We start from the raw sequence: 26,350 nt of genomic DNA on the forward strand, positions 1-26,350 counted from the left end.
TAACATGGCTGTAAAATATGAAAAATAAGGACAACCAGAACATTTTCAGCAGAACACAGGAGCAACTGTTATTGTGTGGCTAAATGTCATACTTAGGTCACATGACAACAGCTGACCTCCATATCTTCATGGCAATTTAGCAAGCCTCACCTACCAATGAAAGTCACGCTTAGCTAAGTGACATCTTTAAAGGTGAGCAGCATGTCCGGTATCAGCCCTGATTGGCTGAGTCATGTACACACCTGCAGCCACATAACATTTGATCCAAATCGAAATATTCATGCGCTGGCAGAAAAAACACGCACGCGCTTGATTGATATGTTTGCTAACGGTAGCTAAAGCCAACAAATGAACTTTTGGGGGCTCTTGACCTGGTTATCAATTATACATCTTTTTTGTGGCAATTTCGTTTTATATTTATCTGTGGAACATGAAGGCTAGTGTTGGACTATGAAAGCCTGTCAAGGTACTTTTATAAGAGTGCGCCACCAGGCTGCGCCACTGGGAGGATGGATGCGCTCTCCACCGCTTTTTTCACTATTCTGACGTCACCAACCTGCAATTGAACGAATGAACTGAGGAGCGACCGAGTCCCTACCGGAGCTACCGGGAGGCAGTAGCGTTACAGAGCGAGTCCCAGCCGCCCGGAGGAGCCAAACCGAGGAAGGTCCACTGTGAGCCGCCGTGAGAAAGCCGTGCTGGAATCAAACGATGCGAGCGCTGCTCACCGCCGCCCAGTAAAACAGAGCCTGCCATCGATAGTGGAGAAGAAGAGAACCGTTACCGTGATTTACCGACAGTCAAACAGAAGAGAGACGGAGGACGGACGGACCGACAGACCACCGCCGAGACCACGCTTGAGAAACAACCAACTGCGGAGCCTACATCGTGTTGTTTTTGCGCCGTGGTTCAAACCGAGCGGATCCGTGATTTAAATGCTTTAACGGTACCTTGTCCCCGGCTTGAGAGCGAGAGAGAGGGAGCTGCCCAGAGAGCGAAAGAAAGAGACAGAGGGATCTTAGAGGGATCGAAGGCACAGCACAGAAAGGGAGGAAATTAACCAAGAAAGGAGAAAAAAAACGGATTTGCAACCAGCGTTGCTTCCACGCACAAATTTCATCCAATCTAGCGTTTTCTTGCATTTTCTGCCGTGGATCCCGGTATCGGTAACGCTCTCAAGCTGTGTTCTCTAACCATGGGATGTACTCTGAGCGCAGAGGAGAGGGCGGCTCTGGACCGGAGCAAAGCCATCGAGAAAAACCTCAAGGAGGACGGTCTCACCGCGGCCAAAGATGTGAAACTGCTGCTGCTCGGTAAGAGAATTCCCGACCGTGGGCTACTGTAGGGCCTGTGGAGCCTCGGCACAGACATGAAGCGCTTGGGGGGTGGGGGGGGTGTAAGGTGTGGTGGTGATGGTGGTGGTGGGGGGTGTTTGGCAAGAGATGATCATCAATTAAGGCAGTGGTGGAAATAAATGAAAAAATCATGGCGTCTAGCATAAGCAGAAAATTCAATGATGTGAAGCAAACACAACATATGGGCAAAGAGGCGTTGATTTGCCTGATTTTGCCACCTCAACACACCCTTATTACATCACTTTGAGGCCACCTGCTACATTAGGACTCTATCCAGTAAAGGTGTGCCATTTTCACCCTGCAGAATCAGTCAGGGTGCAGGTAAAAGGTGGGAACAACATCAGAGATGATAACTGCAGATGGGTGTCAGAAAAAAAAATGGCAGTCTGCAGCAGAGGAGGGCCGAGCTCAGGCAGGGGAGGCTCATTGGCTCAGGGGGGCAGATTTCTCCATTGATTCTTTGTGGGAAAGAAAGTAGCCTGTAAGTATTTAATCCATTTGTTAACAGATGAGGGGTGGAAGTAATAGATGGAGGCAATAAAAAGGGAATGTTGTGGAAGAAAAGGTGCAGCCACTTACTCCATCTTTTTATCTCCACCCTGCTGCTGCTGCTCTTATCCACTTAGGTTTTTTAAGAGGCTGACTCTCCCTTTCTTTCTCTCTCTTTCTCCAACCCCCTCCTCTCTCCCTCTCTCTCTCTCTCACTCTTTCTCCATCTTGCTACCTCACACACACACACACACACCCTGTTTACATTGTCTTCTTGTCTCTTATCCCTCAGGGGCTGGAGAGTCAGGGAAAAGCACCATCGTCAAACAGATGAAGTAAGTCTGTAATAAGCACGGTCTAATAACCCTATAGTTCCTATGTGTGTCCCTCTCTCACTCTTTCTTTCTGTCTCTCACACGCGTCATGCACACTTCACGCTGTCAAAACGAGCGTAGCTGTAGCTTGGTGGCAACTTGATTTTGTGTCACGTTTTGTCTTGGACAAGCCTGACTGGTCATCCTGTCGTACCCCTGACTTCAACCTGAACTGGCCTTGTCCCAGGCGTCCCTGTGTCAATGCTTGTCCTTGTTTCAGCCTCTCAAATGTGTGGATATGCTCAGTTTAATATCACTGGAAACTGAATATCTTTGGGTTTTGGATTGTTGATCATACTAAAGGAGACACTATAAGATGTCACCTCATCTTTAGGACATTTTAACTGGCATTTTTCACATTTTGTTGCCCATTAATTGAGAAAATAATTGATAATGAATATAATCATTGGCTGCACCTGGAAATATGAAAGCTCTGTTTTTTTCTATGGCACCATCAGTTGCCACCGCTGTCTGTAATCCCAGCGCGTAAATGCCGTGTGGCCTGTTGGCTGTGTCCCTGTCTGCGAAGGCCTACTTACTAACTAGTCCAATGTAGCTCTGCGAGAATACCACCACGTACTCCTGCTTTACTCCTGTTGGGACTTGGTGTGTACCTGTGGTACTTAACAGTGAGTTTAGCGACTTAATTAAAGCTGTCTGTTTTTTTTTTTCTACTTTGGTGTCATTATAATGTCCTTAAAATACTCCTATAGGGACTTATCTGTGGTGCTTAGTGCAGAACGTATGATATTTTAATAGTTTTGTATTTACTGTATCACTATGATAATCCTATAATATTTCCACGGGATTTACACCAGATCTCTTTCTAAGGTCACATCAACCCATCACCCCTCCCCCACCCCCCACCCCTGTCATTTTATCTGTAATCCTGTTGTGACATATGGTTTTTCATCAGTCCCCTCTGCTGTGTCATTTTACAGACAGCTGGGTGCGTTTTAGCCGATAATAGGCTTTGGTTGTGGTCATATAGTGACATATCACATAAGAACATGATTCAGTGGATCCAGATGAGCCTGTTTCTCAGCTGTTAATGGTCATTCCAGCTGCACAGAACATTCTGCACACTGACTGACCAATGCTCCCAGTGGGTTCATCGAATATATATGTACATATATTTAGAGAGAGAGAGAGAGAGTAGGCCATAACCTTTAGAGCAACTGAATTCATTGAAGGCATTGAACTGTTGTAAATCATACATGTGACTTGGAGTGATGCAAATGAATGTTAATAGATGGCTGTGTTAGTCCTTCTACTTGCTTATTATGCCAGCATTGCATTGCATTAAGGACGGTGATCCATTGCTACATGCCAATGACACACATCATGGTTGAATAAGATTACTATTGAATGCATTTTACAGTATTTCTAGACAGAAATAGAGGCAGTTTCCATTTAGCTGGTTCACACCATGCTCACTTCTTTCAGTTATTCCAGCCATGCCACCTCCGTGTTTCTGTTGTCTGATTGTTTCTACAGGCTCTTCTTGCTTATGCATATGCATGAGTTGATGGAACTGCATCTGGCAAACTACACTGTCTAACAGTTGTTCCAAGGTTTTATTTAATACACTCTGCATGCTCCTCAGGGGCCTTTATCTGCGGATAAAGAGCAGTGTGATACGATGGGCCCCAACAAAATCTCTTCTTGTTAAGGTGTATTGACCATGAGGGATTTCTTGTGGTCATGTCAGAAGCTTTACACCAGCCAGACATAGTGCCATATACTGTAAATGCAGGAGGGCCACGTTTCTGTTTGCACAAGTTCAAAGAATGTCTTCCAAACTGGAATTATTGCTTGAGTAGTGCAATGTGAAAACAAAATGTATATTTTCAAGAATACTGTACATACAAGTGTTTGTATTTCTTTACAAAGGGCATCTGCTATTATAGAGAGGAAGGTTGCTTTTCAAGTGGTGGACAGCGCCCTGCTAGGGAAGCTTTAACGTTCCTGTTCAGAGACGCTCTGCTATTTCCGGAACCGCATCAGAGAAGTGGAAAGCCCTTACTGCATTTTCTTTCACAGTGCTTTGAACATCTGGGGCGTGCTCAAGTGACCAATTGTGTGTGTGTGTGTGTGTCTTCGTGTGTGTGCTCTCTTTAGAGTTAGAGAGAGAGACAGAGATGAGTGGATTAGATTTAGATTTAGATTTTATGTTGTGTACATCGAGCTGTGCCGCAGCTGTGCATGTGAGTGAAAATAAGGAGTCTGTTACCACTCTGTACAGTACAGTGGAAAAATACTGCAACTGTGGCCACCTTATACCCTGATAAGGTTGAGTCTGCTCTGTCTGTTCTTTAAGGAAGTGACTTGTGAAATGATCGGTGGCTACAACTATTTAGCAGACAGTACATGCTGTGTCTTCCCAAACTTTCTTCTGAAACACCTACGATTGGTTTCTGAGATGATGAAATTCCTGAGTGACAATAACTCATGACGAAGCACTGATAATATCTCTGTGGGGAGCACAGGTGCACTTTGGTGTATGTGTGTGTTTGTGTTTGTGTGTATGTGTGTGTGTGTGTGTGTGCGTGTGTCTGAGAGAACGATAGGGAGGCGTAGGGCTGAGAGTGGATTAAAGTTGTGTATGAATGAGTGAGCATCGAGGTGTGAAGCCATAGTACCATCTAATGTAGAACTAAATCTGTAAGACACGGAAGGGGAAGGAGGAGAAGAAGAAGAAAAAGCATGACTGTGCGGAAAAAGGGAATCTAAAGGAAAAACGTTTTTCCTTTAGAACCTTTAGGAACATGTGAAGCGTAATTTTTGGGCCAGCAACCCAAGAGACGTGGTCATGTGTGAGCACATCTCTTTCTCGTGCATAGAGCCGTGTGCGTGTTCGTGTGTGGCACCATCTGTTTATGGAGCCTGTGTGTGTGTGCTTAGATGTGTGCAAAGGTTCTCTTGCTGTCCAGCTGGCAAACTGACCTCTCCAGCAGTGCTCACTATGTGTGAGTGAGAAAAATAATTTTATTATTTTATTATTATTTTGCGGTGGTGGGTTCACGCGCATCCCTGCTCCCCTTTGTACTTTTCTAATTATGTGAGAGCCAACTAACATATCCACTCGGATATTATTTTGCTAGCAATAATGGCAATACATCCAATTTACAAGCCAGAGCTGGCCCAGTAGTCTTGATGCATTATCAATCATAAGTTCTGTTACTATCTGTTTACACAGTGGTAATACCAAATGACTAATACATGTAAATTGTGTCACATGCTTCCATGTTGCGTAAAAAATGTGTGTGCTATTGTTTGATAGATTTTTGAGGTGCGCTGCCTTTAGCGCTGAAAGTAAGTTGGAGGTTTTTAAATTTGAAAATTGCAACTGCATATTTTTCATGCTAAATTATTACTAATTTTGCAAGCTATTTATTTATTTAGTTGAATTATTTGCATGGACTTTACAGAGGAGCTCTTGCTATTTTCAACAAGACACTAAAACAAACAAAACAACATCCTAAATAAGCTTAACGTAGGGAAGGGTAGAGTTGAGAGGATAAAATATGTTGTTTTGGTGGGTCAGAGAAAAAAGTATTGTTAAATGTGTGTGTTTTTGGAGCTTTATCCCAATGCAGGACTAAAAGTCATGAGATCTTGGCCTCTGTGTTAATTTTTTGTTTTCTTTTTTTTGTATTTGTCTCTTTATAGTCCCCCAATTAAATGGAACTGGCGTAACCCTTAAAATAAATTGATAATCCTAACATGAATGAGTCTTGTTAGTGTTGAACGTGTTCAGAAACTACATAGGCAGCCCTCTGGCTGCAGAGAGTTACTTGAAATGAGCACAATGAGTCCATCTGACTTCTCCAGGCCACCTGACAGCCAGAGGAGTCATACCATGACATCTTTTCTTACTTGATTAACTCTCCAGGTCATATCTTTTTCAATCATTAACAGTCTACGACCCATATAACACTGTATAAACTCTGAACAGGCGACGTGACAGTATAAATGCAGCTCACAGGCACTAATTAGCAGCAATAGAGATGGCCTACATTGCTCGCACAACAATGTTTATTTGTAGTTCAATAAAAGACTTACTAATATAAACCCAAACAGGTGAGAGCCAATGACATATCACGATTTCATTACCCTTGTATATAGATGCTTAGAATGAACACCGTTGGGGCTCAAGATACATGGACAGTTCTGCATTTTAAACACAATCATTCCTCACTTGTACATTGTAGTTCAGTGTACTACAATGTACAAATGAGGATTGATTGTGTTTGCCAAAAGTAGCTGTTTTGTATGTGCAGTCATTTTGGAATTTGAATCAAATGACAGTTGTTTCTAACATTTAGTTCTGCTTCTTTATAACTGGTTTTGTGTTGTGATCAGGTTAAATCTTTATCAGTTGTCTGAAGTTTTTTTGGTTTTTTTGTACGAGAAATGATAATGTGAACAGGGCTGGCCACAGTGCAGTTTTGTCTTAGGTCTGAGACTTTCTAACTCTATTTTAGGCAGCTGTCCTTGTCAGTGAATATACACAGAAAATGAATCAACCTTTTTGTTATTTTTTTTCTGATTATTTTGATAGGAGAGTGGTAGCCGTGAAAATATGCGTCCTATTACTCTTTAAGTCATTAGGATTTGAACAAGAAGAAACATCAAACACATTCAGCCAGTCAGTCGCTGTGTGAAGAATTTACACTTCTCACTCGCTGTCTTCCTCCTTTTCTTCAGCTCTGGCTTTCTCTGTTACAATGTGTGTGTGTGTTTGTGCCGCGCTGACATGATCGGAGGCGACTGGCCGAAGGGAGAACAAACGCTGTCCGTCCCTCACGGCTGCACTGCTTCCCACAGGCTGTTCCCACCGTGTGAGTGTGTGTGTGGTGTCTCTAGAACACAAGATAATTAGGTTTAAGCCTCAGAAGAGGAGAATAAAAGGGGGAAGGGGAGGAAGATTGAGGGGAAAAAAGGTGGTGTTTTGTGCAGGAAGGCAGAGGGGGAGAGGTTGAGAGTGGGGGTTTTAGATGGAGGGACACAGAAAGGGAGTTTTAATGAAGCAAAATAAATGCCCAGTGCAAAGAAAGAAAGAAGGAAAGGAAGAGAGGAGCAGTTCGCAAGTGGGCATAGACTGAACTTGATAAAGTGGTGGAGGTAAGGATGAAGAGAGGAGCGGTGAAGAATGAAGTGAGGGATGAAGAGAGAAGCCAGACAAGTATGGGAGAAGAGAGAGCGAGTTACAGGGAGACCCAGCAGAAGCAACCAGGGAGGAAAATTCAATTGATGTGGGAGTGTGAAAAGAAGCAGGAGAGGAGAGACGAGGGGAAAGGGAGGATGAGTGTGAATGAGGTTGGGGAGGTATGAAGAGGGAAGTGAAGCCATTTTAGCAAGAGGAGAGAGAGAGAGGCTGGCAAGTGAAAGAACATATTCTCACTTATTAAGCAAGCTAGAGGAAGTGAGAAAGGGGGACGAGGACAGGGTTGTCAAGGACAGGGTGCAAAGGCTACTCCTCTTCTGGACTCTGTTCTTCTTGATAATTATTAGCCTTAGAAAGAAAGAGAGGGAGGGGGTGAGAGAGGGCGGGGTGTTGGGGGGGGGGGGGGGGGGGAATTTTTTTGGCACCAACTAAAGCTTGCATGAAGAGACAGCCCGCAACTGGTCATCTAAAACAGTCCGTCAGCCAGATAGTCATCCTTCATTGGTTAAATATAGCCATGGGCGTGCTCAGCACCGGAATGATTTGATTGGCTGCGTCACTGAGCTGTGAAATAACAGCAAGGCAACATCTCATGATAGCTGTGTTTGCGTGTGCACATGTGCTCGCTGGCACGTCCAAGCAGCCTTTGATAACAGTGTGTGTATTTAGCATTTGAATCCCGTTTGCATGTTGTAAATAGGCAGAAAAACAACACGTCAAAGCATGCACACACAACTTACACCTCACCTCACTCCCGCCAGTCTTTCCACATGACACACACCTCCACACTGTGTTTTTCAGTTTTTATCTACCTTTGAACACTCTTCTTCTGACAGTCAAAGCATGTTTGTGGATGCTTTTCGACAGCTCCTCCGAAATATTGCCGCTGCTAAAAGCAGTGCTGCTAACATTTAAAAGTGTTTGACGTGTGGAAGTCATCAGCGCCATTTAAAGACAATGACACAAACACAACGTTTAGAGATATCGCAGATGTGTGAGGAAGGCTGTTAAGACCATTTTAAAAGTTTGTTAAAAATCGATGTAGCATACTAAACTGTAGACTTCGCTGTGTATAAATAGCCTTATAGCCTTTATAGACCATTACTGCTGTGTGTTTACTACATGACTGATATGGCAGAAACAGAAAGGCTGACATCAGTCTGGTTTCTCCAGACCAGAAGGGTCCTCTTGAGTTGTAAACTGGGATGTTTGTACATTTAGCCGTCACATTTCCAGTGAATGGGACTGACATGGCTCAAGACAACCACTATAACTATGTCATTATGTCAACTATAATTGGCTTGTTATAACTGCTTGATTGCATTGTTTATACAGTTTCCACATGATACAAAAATGTATGAAAAAACATTTATCTGCCAGTCTTAGATTTACCTCTAAAATAACATGCATCCCACTTAGGCACCAGTTAAAAGTTACTGCTTCTGTCAGGTGTCTTGTGCAGGAGAACAGGGACCATTTGACGACTGGTATCAGATCAACTGATCCTCGTGACATTTAAATTGGTAGTCTGTATCAGTCCTAGAAAACCTCCCCCTCACCCTCCCCTCTCCGAAAATCATGAAAGCTCTGGCGAGCCTCATGTAGTCACAGCTCTGCAGATCTACAGTTTCAGGTGTTTCAGCCTACCTGCGAATAATCAGACAGCGTGTGTCCTGTCAGGATTCATTAGCAGTTGAGTTACTGGTGGTAACACATCAGTCGCTGTGAATATGGAGCTCATTTTTCTGTCTCTCTCTGTCCTTGTTATCCTCTCCTCTTCCCTTTTTATTTTTATTACATTAAAGGGTGCTTCTTCTCTAAGCCATGTCTGTCTTTCTTTCTGTTTGCACAGTTGTATGAGACCAGGTCGGTATGACTTTATGTGTGGTCTGTGCGCTAATCAGGCCTTCTTAGAAAAAACAAAGGTCTTTTGTCGGAGGAAATTTGTACTGTGTGAGTGTGTGTGTCTGCGCGTGCGCGTGCTTGTATACTCATGCACAATTGAGTGTGTTTTTTCTGTGTGCTTGTGTGAGTGTGTTTTTTGTGTTAGACCTATTTGGAAGATTTCATGTCAGTTCAGCGCACTGCGAGACAAAGGAGTCTTGTTACAGTGACCGCACTCAGCTGATATGTCAGCTGATGGTGACTGTGGCTGGGTTTGTAGCTCCAAGAGTGTATGTTTGAAAAGACGTTTGTGTTTTTGTGCTTGTGCCACACATAAGTGAGGACAGAAGTACCAGGAAATAGAAACTGAATAGATCCAGCAGCTCTATAATAAATACTACTTTACAGATTTTCACATTTTTTTGTGAAAGTAACTTTCAATTGTTTTTTTGTCCTGTCAGGCAGATTCTTTCCCATTGTTTGTCCCCTCCATGTACAGTTTGTGACTCATCGAGACAAAATATTGGAATGAAACACTTTTCAGCAAAACACCACCACAAAGTACAGCCTCATGATCAGCAGCTGAAGTTATAGATGAACAGAAACTGAACATTTTGAGTAACTGAGGCTATTGCATTGCTTCACATTGCATCATGCAGATGCTGACAGGAAGTAGATGTAGAAGTAGTTTATCTTTTTAATCACTGACAAAAAGTGGTTGAATGAATGACCTTAATTTACGTTATGCTCTTGACAGCAGAGCCATGTCTGAAGATGCATTAAACACACATTAAGACAGGCAGGGTTGTCAGTAACAGGGCCTATGTCATATGAGGAAACTTGAGGTGAGGCCTCAGCCTCCCACTGCCTTAAACCGCTTTTGTATTTTTTGCCATTGACCAATTATGCAAACTGATGCCAGATGCCCCAAATCATGTTCTTAAAATGAAATATGATATAACAGACCTTGCTGCAGTAATGTATGTGATCAAGTCTATATGTTTTTCCACATCATACATTTCATCTTAATTACAAAAGGTTGGATTAGCAGTCTAACTCTCCTTTACTTTAATAGTTCACTACATGTTTACAATGGGGCAGGCAGACATTGTTATACATTATAAAATATGCAATAATTAAGATCATTGTATGTGATGGAAGAGTGACAGAGACCACCAAATTTGGGCATTTACGGCCAGCATTGTTCTCTGGGAGGGCATGTCCCCGGATCCCCACTGGTTGCCACCGGATCCCCACTGGGTGCCCCCCGGATCCCCACTGGGTGCCTACTCCATCCATATCAAAAGTTTGAACAAATCAGGTAAAGCATCATTAGTTCAAACTAATTGAATTGGAACAGATTATTACAGATTGAATTGAATTTTACTGTGCCCCCATGTCTATATGGTACTTCAAATGTCAAATAAAAACCCTTTCTAATAAGACAGATAGGACTGTTTGCTGTGCCTCAGACAGACCAGATCCATGTATCTGGTTTCTGGAATTCAGAAAAGCCCATTCAGTTGTTTCCACTAGATGACATGGCCTTCCTTGGTTTGAATCCCTCAAAGTAAGTAATTAATATTGACACAGGGGAAGAGAGGATAGCTGAATAATTACATTTCAGCCTTATATCTGGGACAACCTGATTAAACCTGTGGCCCTACTTCTCCCTGTCTCTCTGTTTGTCTGTCACAGTCCTTCCAACAGTCTGTCAGGAGGCTCCATAACTTTACAGATGACTCAAATTGCCTGTAACATAACACATGTTGACATATACAGGCTGTAATATTGATGTTATCAACTGCTCCCGGATCAGCCGCTTCCCATAACGGTGCTGACAGCTGGGCTGCACAAGAGTCACTATTGTTTTTACATGACTTTATGCATGCCTACTTTTCTGGAATGCTAAAAATAAATCTCCTCAACATTGTTTGCACTTGTTTTTATGGCTACTGGGTTTTTTGCGTTTCATAAGTGACATGTTTATTCCTTTCCTTTTAAATCTACTGGCTACAGAGACTGCAAAAAACAAGAATGGCCAAGATTTTAGTCGGCGTCACTACAGGCTATTATGAAACACCAAATGATTTTGGCTCAACAAATTGCCTAAATTAAATGGAAGATTGAAAGAAACAGCAAGTGAAAATGTAATGTTTACACTGTACAGCAGGTTAATAAACACTCGTAGTTGGCTTTATTTCATCTAAAGATAGAGTCATATTGTGTTGACATTGCTGGATTCTGAGGTGTTTTGCCTCAACCTTTATGTCCTATTTAACTGGGATCTTTTACAAATTAGCAGTTAAAGATGCCAAGATCCAACCTGAAACATACACACCTGACTGCTGAAGCATGGCGGTGTGACTGAATGAGCCAGTGAGCTAATATTACAGGTACAAAATGGTTCCAAGAACTTGACCTCACATGGCCTCAAATCTCAGCCGCTGCATCGTCATGGCCAGCCAGCAAAAACACTAGCACACCTACACCTGCCAGCACAAGTTCACATTTTATTCACTCATGTTTACCAAATGCTAATATCTAATGGGAGTATCTGCAAAGGGGAGCTTAGCCCCGTGGTTTAAAAAGTACAGCTTGGAGATTAATGCTACTGTCTGCTTTTCCAGTCGAGGAGAGATTTTGACTATATATGGCAACAAATTTTCACAGAAAAATAGACAAATAAGAAGGCTTGAGTGCAAGATTTTGGGTGTGACTCTTGGTGCAGCTGTTGCTACCTAACCGTTAATTAGGCAACGGTTATGGCACAGCATTCTCTGCAACTGTCACACTAAGCTTTGCCCTGTGAGCACCTGTGTGCATGTGGTGTGTGTGTGCATTTCTGTTTCCCTGTAGAAATCAGTCACTGGGGAGGGAGAATGGGTGCATCAGCGCTGTGTTCTTTAATTAATATTTAATTGCAAATGGAAAAGGAACAGAAGCAGGAGGAAAGGAATAAAAAAAATAATTAGGAATGAGGAGTGAGATGGGGAGGAAGAGAAGATGGCAGTGAGTGGGAGAGTCTGACAAGGAACAAGTGTGATGTGCAAGTGGAAAATAAAGGGGTGGGGTGGGGGGGGGGCACAGGAATAATGGATGAAAGAGGACCTGGCAGAGAGAGGCAGATAGAGATAACATGTGACAGTGAAACTAATGGCAGACAGATTTAATGAGGTCTTCCCAGATGTAATACTGAACTGTAATTATTCTGCTCTCCTGTCTGCCTGGGCACGCATGTGTGTGCAGCTCCTAACATCCCTGCTGAACCACTGTGAAGCAGACTGTGTCCCTTGGCACAAGAACTCTCCATTAGCACATGACCAAACCAGGGGCCAGGACTCCTCCCCAGCGGGGGATACATTCTTCGACTCATAAACTCAAGGGTGGAAACTCCTAATCTTCCTGTCGCAGTGGAAACGTTGTGGCTCTCCACATTGTACTGCCCGTCAGTAGATAACATGTGCTGTAAATGACATTTGAGAAGGGACAGAGTGGACGAAGACATGAGCTTTTTCTTCCTGCAGGAATGTTTTTATTATTATGTTTTTTGGTTGTCCTTCTGTCCTTCTGTCCCTCCATCCATTCCAATCTCATGAAGGAGATATCTGAGGAACAGCATAGCTCAGGAACAGAAGGGGAGATTGTGACCATATTTCACATTTGGTCAGATACTGAATTGGTGACATCGGCCAGCTTGAAGATGAGTGTGAAGCATCCACTTTTTCAGTTAGTCGCTTCTTTGCAGCATCATCCATATTTGAAGCATTCTAGTCCACAACAAGCTGATATTGAGCTTCAGGTGATTGTTGTTGCACCATGTGACAAAGCTCTCCATCAGTCCACAGTGCTCCTCTGGAAAAATAGTCTCTAAGTGAAGACAGCGTGTTTCTACCTGGAAGTGATTCACTGGAATCATCATGTCAGTATGGTGAAAACTTCCATTTCACCAGAAAAGGCACATATTTTCTTTTATTAAATGCCTTCAGAGTCTTCACTACAAATATTATATGAGTCTGGACAGAAGTGTATGTAAATGCAACTTGACTTCTTTCATACCTGTCAACATTGGGATCTGAAAACAAGGGAAATTTTCCAGTGCCCTGCTCCTGGCCGTCCCACCACCCTTACCGCTCAGAGAATCACCAAAGTCAGCGGGATACAACCAAGAATGCACAAAGCGTTGTGCCATTAAATCCAGTTAACACTGAGGTAGTGAAAAGCAAAGTCATCAGGAGTCATCTTCTGGAAACCATCAATATTTGTACCAAAACTCATGGCAATCCATCCAATAGTTGACATATTTTAGCCTGGACCGAAGTGGTGGACCAGCCAACCAACACAATCATCCCTGGAGCAATGACGCCAGCAAGGCTAAAACACGGGTGTGTTAGGAAAAAAAAAAAAAGACAGATACAGATCCCAGTGCTTGGAGGTGTGTGTGAGAGTATGTGTGCCCAGGATGTTGCTGCTTGACCTCAAGGTGTGAGTGCAAGTTAGTGGAGCCAAATGACAGAGCAGCTAACCTCCATTTCAGTGTGTGTGTGTGTGTGTGCGTGTGTGTGCGTGTGTGTCAGTCAGGGCGGGGGCTGTATTACTGACACCACTGGTTATTTATAGGTTCTTTTTTCTGATTATCTCCCTCTTCTCTCATGCTGTCTCTCATATCCATTCTCAGCCATCACATTTTTATCCCCTCTTTCTCCTTCACTCTTTGCACTTGCTCTGACGCTCCCCTAAACACTCACTGACACACACACACACACACACACACACACACACACACACACACACACACACACAGTACATTGTGTTAGTAAATCTATCCAGCGGTGTTGACAGGAGTTGGTCAGCGTGCACTTTGTCACGACTAAGAGCACTGTCGACAAAGACCACAAAGTGAATGGATGCATAGCATAGCGATAAAGAACCAATCACACAGGATCTGGTGTGTGTGTGTGCGCATGTGCCTGTGTGTGTGTGGTTGCGTCAGGACAAACGGTGGTAGCAACAATGCGCAACAGAGATAAATACCTAATAGCACAGTGTGTTTTGTGGTCTTTGTGTTTGTGTGTGTTCACATGAGTAGGTGTGAGGATAAAAATATGAGTGTGGGGGATAATGGGAGACAGAACGGAGAGAGGCAGGCATTTTGTGTTTGATACAGTGTGTGTGTGTATGTGTGTGTTTAAAGCACATACATTAGAGAAGTCTTACTTGGTCTTCTCTTTTAGTTTTGCTTTCTCTTGTTTTCATCTATATCAGTTTTATTTATGGTAGTCTAGCCTTGTCATTCACTTCCATTAGTTTGTACAGTTATGTGCAGTGTTTGACTTTAGATTAGACGAAATACAAATGCCACAGACCCAAGCATCTGCCTGTCCGTCAGCCTGATGACAGCAGCCACAGAGTCACCGTCACACGAAAGGCGCTACTTCCACATTTTAGAGGAACTGAGAACACTCCACTTCTTTCTTTTTTGTTTTGTTTTAACATGTTTTAACAATAACATCTTTATTGTGAATTCCACTGACAGTGATAAACCATAGAAGAACGTCGTCCTGAGGGGTCTGAAGGTCTGTTTGTTTTTTCCTCACTGATGGTGTGGTTTTACTTAATTGACTTTAAGCTGGCCATTCTGCATGGCTGGTTTAGCTCATAGGCTGATGCTAGCATTTGCTGAGATGCACACAGCGCAACCCTTAAAAGCAGTTGCATTACTGAAGGAACAATCCTGACTTTCATTTTAGAAACAAGGATATAATGAAGTACATTATAAAGATGTAATTCACTGTGGTTGTGGCTAGTTCGCTAGCGGCTGGTGGAGCCACATGGGCGTGACTGAATGAAGTCAGCTGCTCGTAAGGGTGGCCCTCCTCACCCATAGTCTAAGGGGAAAAAAAAAAATCCTTGTGTGTGATTAGTGCTTCACCATCTTTGTTAGTTACTGGAACCAGTTAATCCAAAGCATAAGTGGGTCCCAAACCACACTACGTTACTATTTTGAGTGGTTTCACCAGGGAACTGACAAAATGAAGTATAATCAAACCAGACAGCATGCACACTAAATGCAGACAATATTTGAGTGTGCTGTTGATGGACACTATTCTCCCACAATGCAATGCACAAGGGTAATGGAGGAGCTCGTCGCAGCTGTAAAAATGTGAGCAGATTGCAGATGGTGCTGAGACACTTACAGGGGGATCTTGGGAAAACCAGACATTTTGCTGTCTGTTTGAGAAGTTGAGTTGGATGTGACTTTACAGTCAAGCTGCAGTTTGCCTGACTTCCGCACATACTGCATCACTTCCTGTCAGCAGGCAATGCCTGGCCTCACAGGTGTTTCACACACACTCACTCCAGAAAAGAACTTGAAGTAATTTACATTATTGTTTGAAACGTGATGATTATCAATTTTCAAAAGGCATTTAGGTTGACAACCACAAACACTGATCATTTAATGGAGTTATTGATTGCTCACTTTTATCTGTTAGTACACTAAACACCTGTTATTTGGTTTGCAAAACGGCAGCCACATAATGATACCATGGAATAATATCGTGGTTAAATTGCCCATATGTCTGCCTCGGTGTCCATCTGTCTGGCTCGGTGTGAAACTAAACTATGTTTCAGGTCACCGTGCAGATTGTGCCAAAGCGACAGGAAGCTGCACACATATACACCGAGAGGCACACACACACACACACAGGGTGCTCTGTCTTTGCTGACAGAAGGGCTCAGAGAGTGGGTAATGAGAAAAGGTCCTCATGCATGAAAGCTCACGTCAGCAGGCCAGCCAACCCAACACACGCACGCACACACGCACAGATAGAAACACACATGAGTAAGTCCTTGATACACCTCTAATAACACTTGCTGCAACACTAATCTTAAATATTTGCTTCATTTCTCTTCTTTTTTCAGCTGAGTTCTCTCTTTTTTTGTGACTATCCTTTCTTTCTTGCTCTTACTATCTTTCTGTCGTCCATGGTTATTAAGGATAATAATATTAACGTTCTAGGAGGACAGTAATGACTCCACTCTGTTCTTGCATCAGCCCTCCCACACTGACTTCTGCTTGAATAGGTCAAAGATCATATGGAAGAGTTAAATTCACCTGCAGGTTTAGAAAAACATCTAGAAATGCATATTGTTTATCTTTTTAGCACCACGCCCCTGTGTTATCATGACACCAGAGAACAGGCTGATGTATATCTTTTGTCTTGTATATGGTGGTACAGTGTTAAACCCCTGATGTACCAGGATCTCAGGTTCTAGGAGTCCCTGATTGTGTTTTTTAGGATCTCATTGTCCTGTGTCACTGTGAAACACACATCACCCTCTTTCTCGGCATTTTCAGCTCAACACAGAGACTGCAGAGACTGCAGCATCCAATTAATAGTTTGTCCTCGCTTCACCTTTTTGAAAGATGGAGGGAAGGAAAGAATTTCAGAAAAAGTGTCTGGTTAGCAAGTTATGAAGAGAGCAGAGAAGGAAGGCTAAAAATCACGCTAGCACACAGAGAGCTACAAAAAGAACAGATATAGGTGTGTGTTTACTGCTTTGAATGAGTTTATATTCATGCATGCCTGTGCTGTGGCACTGGATGTAATTCTGCTGGACATGTTAGCTGATGTGCACATCGTACACATAAGAATAAAGCATTTATTCATCCTAGTTCCAGTGCATGGATCTGTACTTGGCCCTCTGTGCGAAAGTCACCGACGTAAACAGGAGCCTAGTGTATTTATATAGGACTGGCAGGATGCCTGATTGATCTGAAACATTACACTGTCCTGGACCGCGCTGTCCTCCAGACCACAAACACACACACTCACACAACATAAACATGCTCACACGCACACACCTCATCTTGCATACAGTTGCATAGTGGCACATGTTTGTCAGATATCCGGACACACACTGCTGAGGTGTTTTGAAGACAGCAGTGTGTGTGTGCGAGTAAGTTTGTTTGCCTGTCCGTGTGCGATAGGAAACACAACTGCTGAAAATATCATAAATGAAATCTCACATAATTATTGGAAAACGCCAAATGCTTTGCAGGCTCAACAATAATCTGTGGAAGATTATACAGATGCAGGATATTCATTAACAGTTTGCTGCCTCTGGTCACCATTTGTGTGTCACATGGTGAAGTTTCTCTAAAGACTTAGGGTTAGAACCAGTTGTTTTTTTTTTAATTAATGCCTTTAAGACATCATCTAGAAGGAAATCCACACGGTTTTTGATTGGACAGACTGCATTGTGGGAATGCAGGTGGCAGGTTTTAACATGCAAGAAGATTTCGTGTAATAAAAAAGGCAGCAGCTCGATATTGCTTTTGACGGTTATCCACCGTGAGTCTGACAGTTTTGTGCTACATCAGTGAAATGCTCTTTGAAAAGAATAGTTTGACATTTTGGGAAATACTTTTGACTGATGCCACTCTGTTACTTGTTTGGTAAAGTTAGCATAAATACTCATAAGATCACTAATTAGCATCTTATAGTATCTCATATGGCAGCAGTAACTTCCTGGAGTTGACTGGCAACTGCTTCCAGACAAAATGGCACTTAACTCTCAGGCTTTGATACCGTCAGTTGTTTCTAGGCCTTCTGATAAATGAAGCTAAGTGGCTGCTGGCTTAAGCTTATAAGAGTGGTACTGAGGTTGTCATCTAACTCGACATGAAAGCAAATAAGCTTGTATCTATAATGTGGAGTGAGTCCTTTGATTCAGCTATCCTGCATCACACTGCATCAACATAGCAGCAGTGTTTCTATCTTGAGTGTTATTCAGCAGAACCCGTGAAGTCCCTTTGCTTCTTCCAAGTTGTAAAAATGGTTCTTTTTACCTTCTTAAGGGAAAACAAATTTTGATTTTCAAAACAAATCACAACACTGCCCATATGAGCCCACTAAAAGGGCTACTTTTGTTCTTCAGTTCTTTTCAGTTGTGTTAATGTCATTTCATACAGATTCTAATTGATACACGGGTGTACACAAATCTGTAAATGTTGACACCAAATGAAAAAATCAGTGTTTTTTTAAACATGAGACTGACATGAGGATTTTACTACAGTTATGTAAGTTGCTGTCTAATATAAGTTACTTCTGCAAAATATCATATTAAAGTGATTAATGACACAGTGTTGAACTGAAGAAGCGTCTGTTTTTCCGGCTCTTGAGGCTCAAAGCTTCGTGATAAAAGGGCATTTATACTGAGTTTCCTGAGTACTTATTTTAAGGTTATTTTACTCATGTACAAATCTTATGCACATTCAGAGATTTGTGTACACATTAACAAATCTGAGTCTGCATTTGCAGGTTCTTGTACGCATTCAGAAATGTGAGAGTGCACATACAGAATGAGATACAGTTTCACAACTCTCCACACACATTTGCAAATAATATTGTGATAATACCCCCATAGGTACAATGTGTTAGATATGGACAGAATTTTAGTTTAATGTGTTTAACATTATCAAAAGACATGAAGAAGTAACAGTTCTGATGCTATGTCAGCGACATCTACTGATCTAATCAACTGAAGGCAGCATGCTGTAATACCTAAGACGAGCTTACTTGCCAAGTTAACTTATTATAAAACGCACTTTCACACACACACTTCACTGGACAGAAACAAAAAAAACTCACTCTCATTAAAAACCAAACTTCTGTTTTCTGAGGGATTTTCAGTTTGTGATTTGGATTCCTCTGTTCAGAAGTAAGACTGGATGTGAAAATGAGGTACTTCGATTGCACAGACTGAAGAGCTTTGACACTGACCACGACAGAAAGCTTGTTTCAAGATGTAGACTAGTGCTATGTAGCATACGTGAAGGTAGGCGGTAAAGCAGGAGAGTTAGTGGGTGGTATGGTTGTCAGCTAATCTTTATGGTGGGTCAGGATCTGTCAGGAGGGCAGAGCTCTGATAATGGGGGATAGAGATAGACACCGGACCGGGCTCGATCCTCAGTCCTTCCTGCGAGGAGACCTTGCTCGCTGTGACTCATCTCTGTGTTGGGATGGTGGACGTTGCCCCAGCCTGTATCTGTCTGTGTGTATCAGGCAGTTGTTTTCTGGTGTCCTGTCTGTTGTTCTTGGCTGCCCATCTCTCTGTCATCTCTCTCGCTCTCTCTCTGTTTGACTTTGTCTGATTTGTCCATCTGTACAGTCTGTCCCCCTGTCAGTCTGTCTGTCTGGCTAACTGTCTGACCGTCTTTGAGCCTGTCTGTCGGGGCGTCCGTGTGGTAGCTGCAGTGAAAGACAGCGTGACATTTAAAACAGCGGGATGGGCTGCTGCTAGCACCGTGTGCCTAAATGTCAGCTTAGCCTACTGGTTATGGACCCTCCCCTCCCTGCCGCCCAGTGCCGCTCGCTCTTCCTCTTGTGTTTTTGTTGTAACTCTCCTTCAGCCACCTGTGTTTCTCTCAAACCCCTCACCTCCATTCTTCCAAAACCTTCGTCCTTCTTTGTCCAACCCTTCTAATATCTGAGGAGCACATCCACTGTATTTGGCACGTGATCTTATTTTAGTATCTTTGATTAAACTTTTTGTAATGCTTGGACAGTATATATCTAGACTCTGTCCATCAGTCTAACTGTTGATTTATGTGGACACCAGTGCTTCTGGCTACGAATGACCACACATTGATTTTTTTCTTATTTCCGACTGTATTTCTGTGTTTCTTGTACTGATGTGTGTGTCTGTTTAAGGAATATGTGCCAGCAATGCCAAACCTACTTTGCCCATCGGCTAATGCGCATGTGTTTGTGTGTGTTTAGGATCATCCACGAGGACGGTTTCTCCGGCGATGACGTAAAGCAGTACAAGCCTGTCGTTTACAGCAACACCATCCAATCTCTGGCCGCCATCGTGCGTGCCATGGACACGCTGGGCCTGGAGTACGGAGACAAAGAACGGAAGGTCAGCACTCAGCCCCCATCCCTCATTTTTCAAATATTGTCATTAATTTTATAGTGTTTGACGACATACAGACACTCTGAAATGTAGCACAGACACAGCACAGACGCAAGACCATCGCAGATGGAAATCTCTCAAGATTGTTTATATTCTCAAGTCCAAAACTGTGAGCTCAATGAAGATGTCAGTCAACATGAACCACTGAGCTAATGCTCCAAATGCTGTGCTCCCAGTCGTGAACGCAGCACGTAGCCACTGGACGAATGCCATAAGAAGTGCTGGAGTTCAGGGAGAGGGCACCGTGTGCCTTACACAGAGTGACTATCTTTCAACCAAAGCACCTGCTCTTGAAACGGACCTGATAAAGTGTCTCTGAGCAAGACACTGATCTGTGCGGGCTTCAGGTCCTTGCTCCGACCTCTTAAAAAAAGTACATCTTTGTATGGCGATTGAAAGAACATTACATTATGTTGACTGAGTCACTATAATTGTAGGGAGTGTGTCATGGTCCATGCTGGAGGATGCTGTAGTTACCACGCACGTTAGCCTGACCCTGTGCGCACTGAGTTTGTGTATACTTGATGTGTGCGTTCACCATGCAGTGTACTGCAGGTAGAAGGTGTTGTTAATGTCACAGCCTCATAAAGCTGCTGTTACAGTGCTTTTTTTTTTTTTGGAGAGCTGATGTTCACACAGTCACAACATTACCATTTTCCACCAGAACTGATATCAAATGTACAAAGGCTCAAATGCAATATTCTTGCTTACCACAAGTAAGACAAATGTAGTAGCATTAAGTGATTCCAGTAAGTTGCTATTGGATTTAATTATCTATCAAAGAGATTCAATTGCATTTACGAAAACCATGTTGTAATGTTCGTCAGTGACCTTTTTTTTCCCATGACTCAGACGTGTGTCATTAAAGACTGTGACCATCTCAACACGCAATATCGTTGAAGACAAAAATGTAGTTTAGAAAGGAAAACAGTGCCAAAATCTATTCTTTTTCTTTGACAAAAAAGGGGAGACTAAATATCATGCTTTTTTTTTCTTGCAGCAGATCCATTCTCTGAGAAAATGCATTAATTAGTAAGATGTTTAGGAGAGAGAGGGAGTCAGTGAGCGCATGGGCATGTGTGGGCTTAATGCAGAGTAATGCTGACGTGAAACTGTAGCAGGGCACGTTCTGTGTGGGAAACGCTGATGTTTCAGCTAGATTGCAGCAGGAGCCTCAGTCTAAAACTAGCGAGCTAACTAGCTAAAAGCTGTATGCCACCACAGTCTAGTTTGCACCAAACTCCTCAGCAGCTAACATACTGACTGATGTATTTTGGGATGAAAAAAAATGCTCTTTATTTGTCCTTCACTTTACAATGAAAATAAATTTAATTTAATTTGATGTCAAAATGAATTTGAATAGCTTCTTAAAACGAATCGCCTGCAAAAACATACCTCAGAAAAGTGTCTGAAGTAATATGCCCGCATTAACCTGCATAAAGCCCTGCACTTAACTTGTGAGTATAATACCACACATAAGTAAGTTTGACTAAAATGACAAAAAATATACTGGTTTTCACTAGACTAGGTTGACTGAAATGCTCAGTATAATCTGATGACTAAAAAAGACATTTCATTTCATTATTATTGTTATTTTATTATGGACTAAAACTGTATTAAAATAGCGGTTTTCTTTGACTAAGACTAAGACTTTAACACTCTCTAACACTACTGCTACTTAATGGCCAATGCTCACCCTCCCCATGCGTTTGCAGTGTATACAGTTTTGAGTGGTTCAACAAGTATATTCAGCAGTGCTCGGCTGTGTTTGTTTCAGCGGCACAGCACATATTATGCTGTCAGCTGGAGGTGGATGAGCAGAGGTGAAATCTCAGCTCATCTGTGTTTCCTTGTGTGGGTATCATCCTTAACAAGTGCTTACCATCCTTTTCAGGCAGAGGCTACAGTCCACAGCAGTACCAGCAACATATTGATTGTTAGCAGATGCTTCAGAGAGATGGAGAGATTTTGTAGCAGTGTAGTGACGACGACAGTTTCTTTCTAGTGTGTTTTTTTTTTTTAGTTTTTCCAAGGGGCGAAACAGAAGAACACCACTTCTCATTTATTAATATTTTTTACTAAGTCAAATTTTGAAGTTCCTCGGTATGAGGCCCAGCTTTGACTTTGTTATTGAATGTCTGCTCTTCAACATCCTGGGTCTTGTATTTATTCAACTGCATTGGTTTGGGGTCAATGGGAAAAGCTGCCAACTACCTCCGTCATGCTTGTGCCAAAATTCCTTCATGCTAAAGCAAACAGTTCAGTATATGATATACTGATTGAGGATTATGAGTCTAATCCACAGAAGAGCATCAGTCCTATCTCAATACAGAGCAATGGTAAGAGGTTAATTAGTGATGTAAGGACTAACGCGGCCTGGCCTGTGCTTCGGTTTTAGGTCCCAAAATTCTCATAATTCAGACCATTGAATTGTCCAGATGTCAATGTGGGGCATGGAGGAAGCTCCGAATGGATCACAGTGTTTCCTGTCTGGAGTAGACTTCACCAAAGACTTCAGATCGGCTGAGAAGTCAATCAGATTCAAATGCAATCATATTTTAACCCTGTATGCAATGCATTTGATAGAAGCTCATATGTCAGCCCTTAACTCCAACGTGTAGGTGCCCGAGCTTTTCTCACATGTGAGGAATTGGCACAACTGATCTTATATTTATGCCTATTTATTTTATTTGTAGCAATATACTGTTTTACTCCATGTCTACAGATCAAGCAACCTCACGAGGGTTATGTGATTTCCACGCTAAGAAATTTTGACAGCAAAAACGTAGTGCTGTTGTTGTTGGTGTCAAATACAAAGAAACAGTGCAGTGGAAAGTTCCATATCCTAAATACGTAATCCGTAGAGTTTTACAGTGATGTTGGAAACGATGTGTCTTTGTTGATGCCGATGGCGATTAATGGGGAGATAATGACAGCAATGACTGACTTCACTGCCTGTTGATGACTGTGGTTCAAACTGGCCTCTAACTCACCCTACTAACTCACCAGTGGTCACAGGTTTGTCTTTGGAAGTTTTTTTGAATATCACAGTAAAAGAAACTCTGGGTTTCTCTCTCTCTCTCTCTCTCTCTCACACACACACATACACACACACACACACACGTGTCATTGGCCTTAACCTTAGCCAAAGGCACAATATATTTTTAATCACAATGAAAGCTATTGATGCTCAGAGTAGAGGGCTGAAATAACAATACACCTATTGATTAGGATATGATATCTGTATGTGTGTGCTTCCCGTGTGTGTGTCTGTGTGTCTGTGCTTGTTTGTGTGTTTAATATATCTTGGTATTGCATTTCTAGCCAGAGGTGAAGGGAAGGGCCTGAGGCATGATGGATTATTGTCACCATACAGTCATTTGGGATGAAAGGCACTGTGTGTGTGTGTGTGTGTGTGTGTGTGTGTGTGTGTGTGTGTGTGTGTGTGTGTGTGTGTTGTTCTTATTTCAACATTTTAATTCTACTTAATTCCCCTCCTGATTGTAGTGTTGACAGACACTGTCATCAGCTCTGCCATGTTTTTACCTTCAGTTGCCTTTCCCCCCTGACACACACACACACACACCTACACCTCTGTTTCTTCTTCATCAGTGTGTTTTATAAAGCCGCCCAAAAAAACACAAGAAGCCTTTAGGATTTTTTCACCCGCAGTTCTGTTTTCACAACAGCAAGTCAGCCGCGTGCGGAGGAGGCTGACGAAATGATCAAAACAACACGGTACTAAATAATATCAGCAACAATCAGGTGCATTTACAAGCTTTTACAAAACAGCTGAATTAAACGGGAAAGATTGCGCCACAATGGGAGGGACATAATGCCAGAGCGTGCTTCTCTGCACAGCATCAGCGATCGTCAGTAGACAGGAGCGGTAGAGCGAGGGGAGACTGTCCATGAGTTAATTGTTGACGCGGATGGCGTTGTTCTCTCGTTTGCCAAATATACGATGTGTGGGAAACACTGTCATGTTTTTGTGAGAGACGGAGAGAGCGAGAGCAGAGCACGCGCCTCCTTAAAATAGAAAATCAATACGTGGCCGACCGCCACACATAAATGAATGTAAAGGAAACCCTGTTGAATGGACAGAATGAGAACAGGACGGAAGTAAAGTGAGAAAAAATGGATTTGCCTCTTTCTCACATTTGGTTTTATATTGGCTTTTTTACATGGATGGATGGATGAAGACAATGTTTTTCACAGAGTATCACAACTCAGAATAATTCAATCCCAAATAATATGGGATATTTCCTGCCAGACTGATAACTGGAAAGCAGAAGCAAACGTATACAATCAGCATGGCTGCTTTCTGAAACTTTCCTTACTACTGTTCGCTGTCCTCACAGAGAATAATCGAATGTTTTCTTGTGTGAAATTGCAGCTGAACAACCGTGTGGTGTTCATGCTGACAAAGGCTTGTTGTTGTGAAGTTGCACACTGCCTGCCTGGCTCAAAATGATCCACAGACAGATGTACAGCCACTCACGTATGAACACACACACTGATGCTGGGGGACTGCTCCTGCCTCATGGCTGCTCTCTTTGAGTAACATTAATGTGTTAAAGCCTTCAAATCTCACCAGCTAGACGAAAGCCTAGCATCTGTCCCATGAAGCATGCAGAAGAGACGTACTGTGCACCTCCAAACATTTTGTGTTAAAGGAGGAGATTTTTAATCAGTTTCTCAAATCGTTTCTCAAACAAATTTAACACGTGAGGCAATATTTTTATATTCTATTCTGCTATTTCACACTGTTTTTGGGCCAGCAGTTTGTTTGGTGCGTAAGGTTGACTCCATCCTGATGAGTCATTCTAATAAACTGGAAAAAAGACATGCTTAGTGTAATAATTGGTGGCTGTTAATGGCAGGTACTGAATTGAAATATGTTTCTAGACCGAGCAGAAGGTTGAGGAATGACAGAAAGCTGTCAGAGGAAAATAAAAGAAAGTACTGAAGAAGAGAGACATATTGCAGTTGATATGGAAGCCAGAAAGCATGAAAGGGAAAGAGGAGGGAAAGGAGATTATTTAAGAGAAAATGGAGAGAATGTGACAGCAGACAAGAGACAGAGGGAGAGAGACCAGACTCAGCTGTGTTTAAACTGCACTGCACATCTGACTTCCCCTCAAAGTAACCAGAGGACTCGGAGATGTTCCACTCACATCCATAAAGGATGATGAGTATGGCTCTAAACTGGACACCTTTTCATACATTTAAATCCACTGTTGATAAAGCTGGTGTGAAGTGTAAACTGTGTGTTGTCTCCCACTCTTTTTTTTTCACACATCTTCCTCCCGCTCTGACCTGCCGTCTCTCTTCATGTCTCTCCGTGTCCCCGTCTTCCTCTCTTACAGTTCATCATATCGTCGTCACAAATATTCAACTCCACCTGTCCGACTGTTTTTTTTTCCCCTTCGCTTGCTCTCACCTCATGTGATAACACCCCCATCTGTTTCCCTGGCCCTGGCTAGTTGCTGTGGCAACCCTGTGTTTTGCCTTGCTCTCAACACATTCCGCAAGCCCATGTCCAAGGGCAGCATGACACATACACTACACACACACACACACACACACACACACACACACACTCACACACTCACACACTGATAGCAGGCTTGAAATAGACTGAGTGTTGTCACTGCTGTAATCTTCAAGTAGTTTTCACTCAGATTTCACAGAAGAAGCTGCTACCATGGAGATTTTGATTAATTTGACTAACCTCTGCAGGTATTTGGCTGTGAAAACAATAACTAATTTTAATATTTAATATGTATTTAAGAGTTCAGAAAGTTTTTGTTTTTAAAGTTTGGTCAGATTCTGAGTGACTGACCAGTGATTTTCTAGGCAACCATAACGCGCTGCAGCAGGCCTGTCGGGTTGTGGATTTCTCTGCATGTTTATGTCGTGTGCATGCGGCTGTAGTGAGAGTGTTACTCCACTATGGATTTAACTGTTGTGCTCTAAAGTAAGCTACAAACATTAGCATGCCTGGCTAACAAGCTTAAAACCTACAGAGTAGCCTATCCCAGTGTTGCTTACAAGGTCAGGGGCGTTTCATGCTACATGATTATAAAGCCAAC

At 42.6% G+C, this 26,350-nt stretch overlaps 1 protein-coding gene across 3 annotated transcripts in view; it reads left to right on the top strand.

Moving 5' to 3' along the window:
• Nucleotides 1–591: 591 nt before the first annotated feature.
• LOC121608331 (guanine nucleotide-binding protein G(o) subunit alpha) overlaps nt 592–26,350 on the top strand; it is a 96,215-nt gene continuing 70,456 nt past the window's right edge. For all 3 annotated transcript variants that reach the window (XM_041939581.1, XM_041939580.1, XM_041939579.1), the window contains exons 1-3: nt 592–1,313; nt 2,137–2,179; nt 20,060–20,201. In XM_041939581.1, the coding sequence (XP_041795515.1) occupies nt 1,196–1,313; nt 2,137–2,179; nt 20,060–20,201 (303 nt within the window). In that variant the 5' untranslated portion in view covers nt 592–1,195. The remainder of the gene's footprint in view (nt 1,314–2,136; nt 2,180–20,059; nt 20,202–26,350) is intronic.

This window comes from Chelmon rostratus, chromosome 6 (assembly GCF_017976325.1).
Source record: "Chelmon rostratus isolate fCheRos1 chromosome 6, fCheRos1.pri, whole genome shotgun sequence".
Taxonomy (NCBI): domain Eukaryota; kingdom Metazoa; phylum Chordata; class Actinopteri; order Chaetodontiformes; family Chaetodontidae; genus Chelmon; species Chelmon rostratus.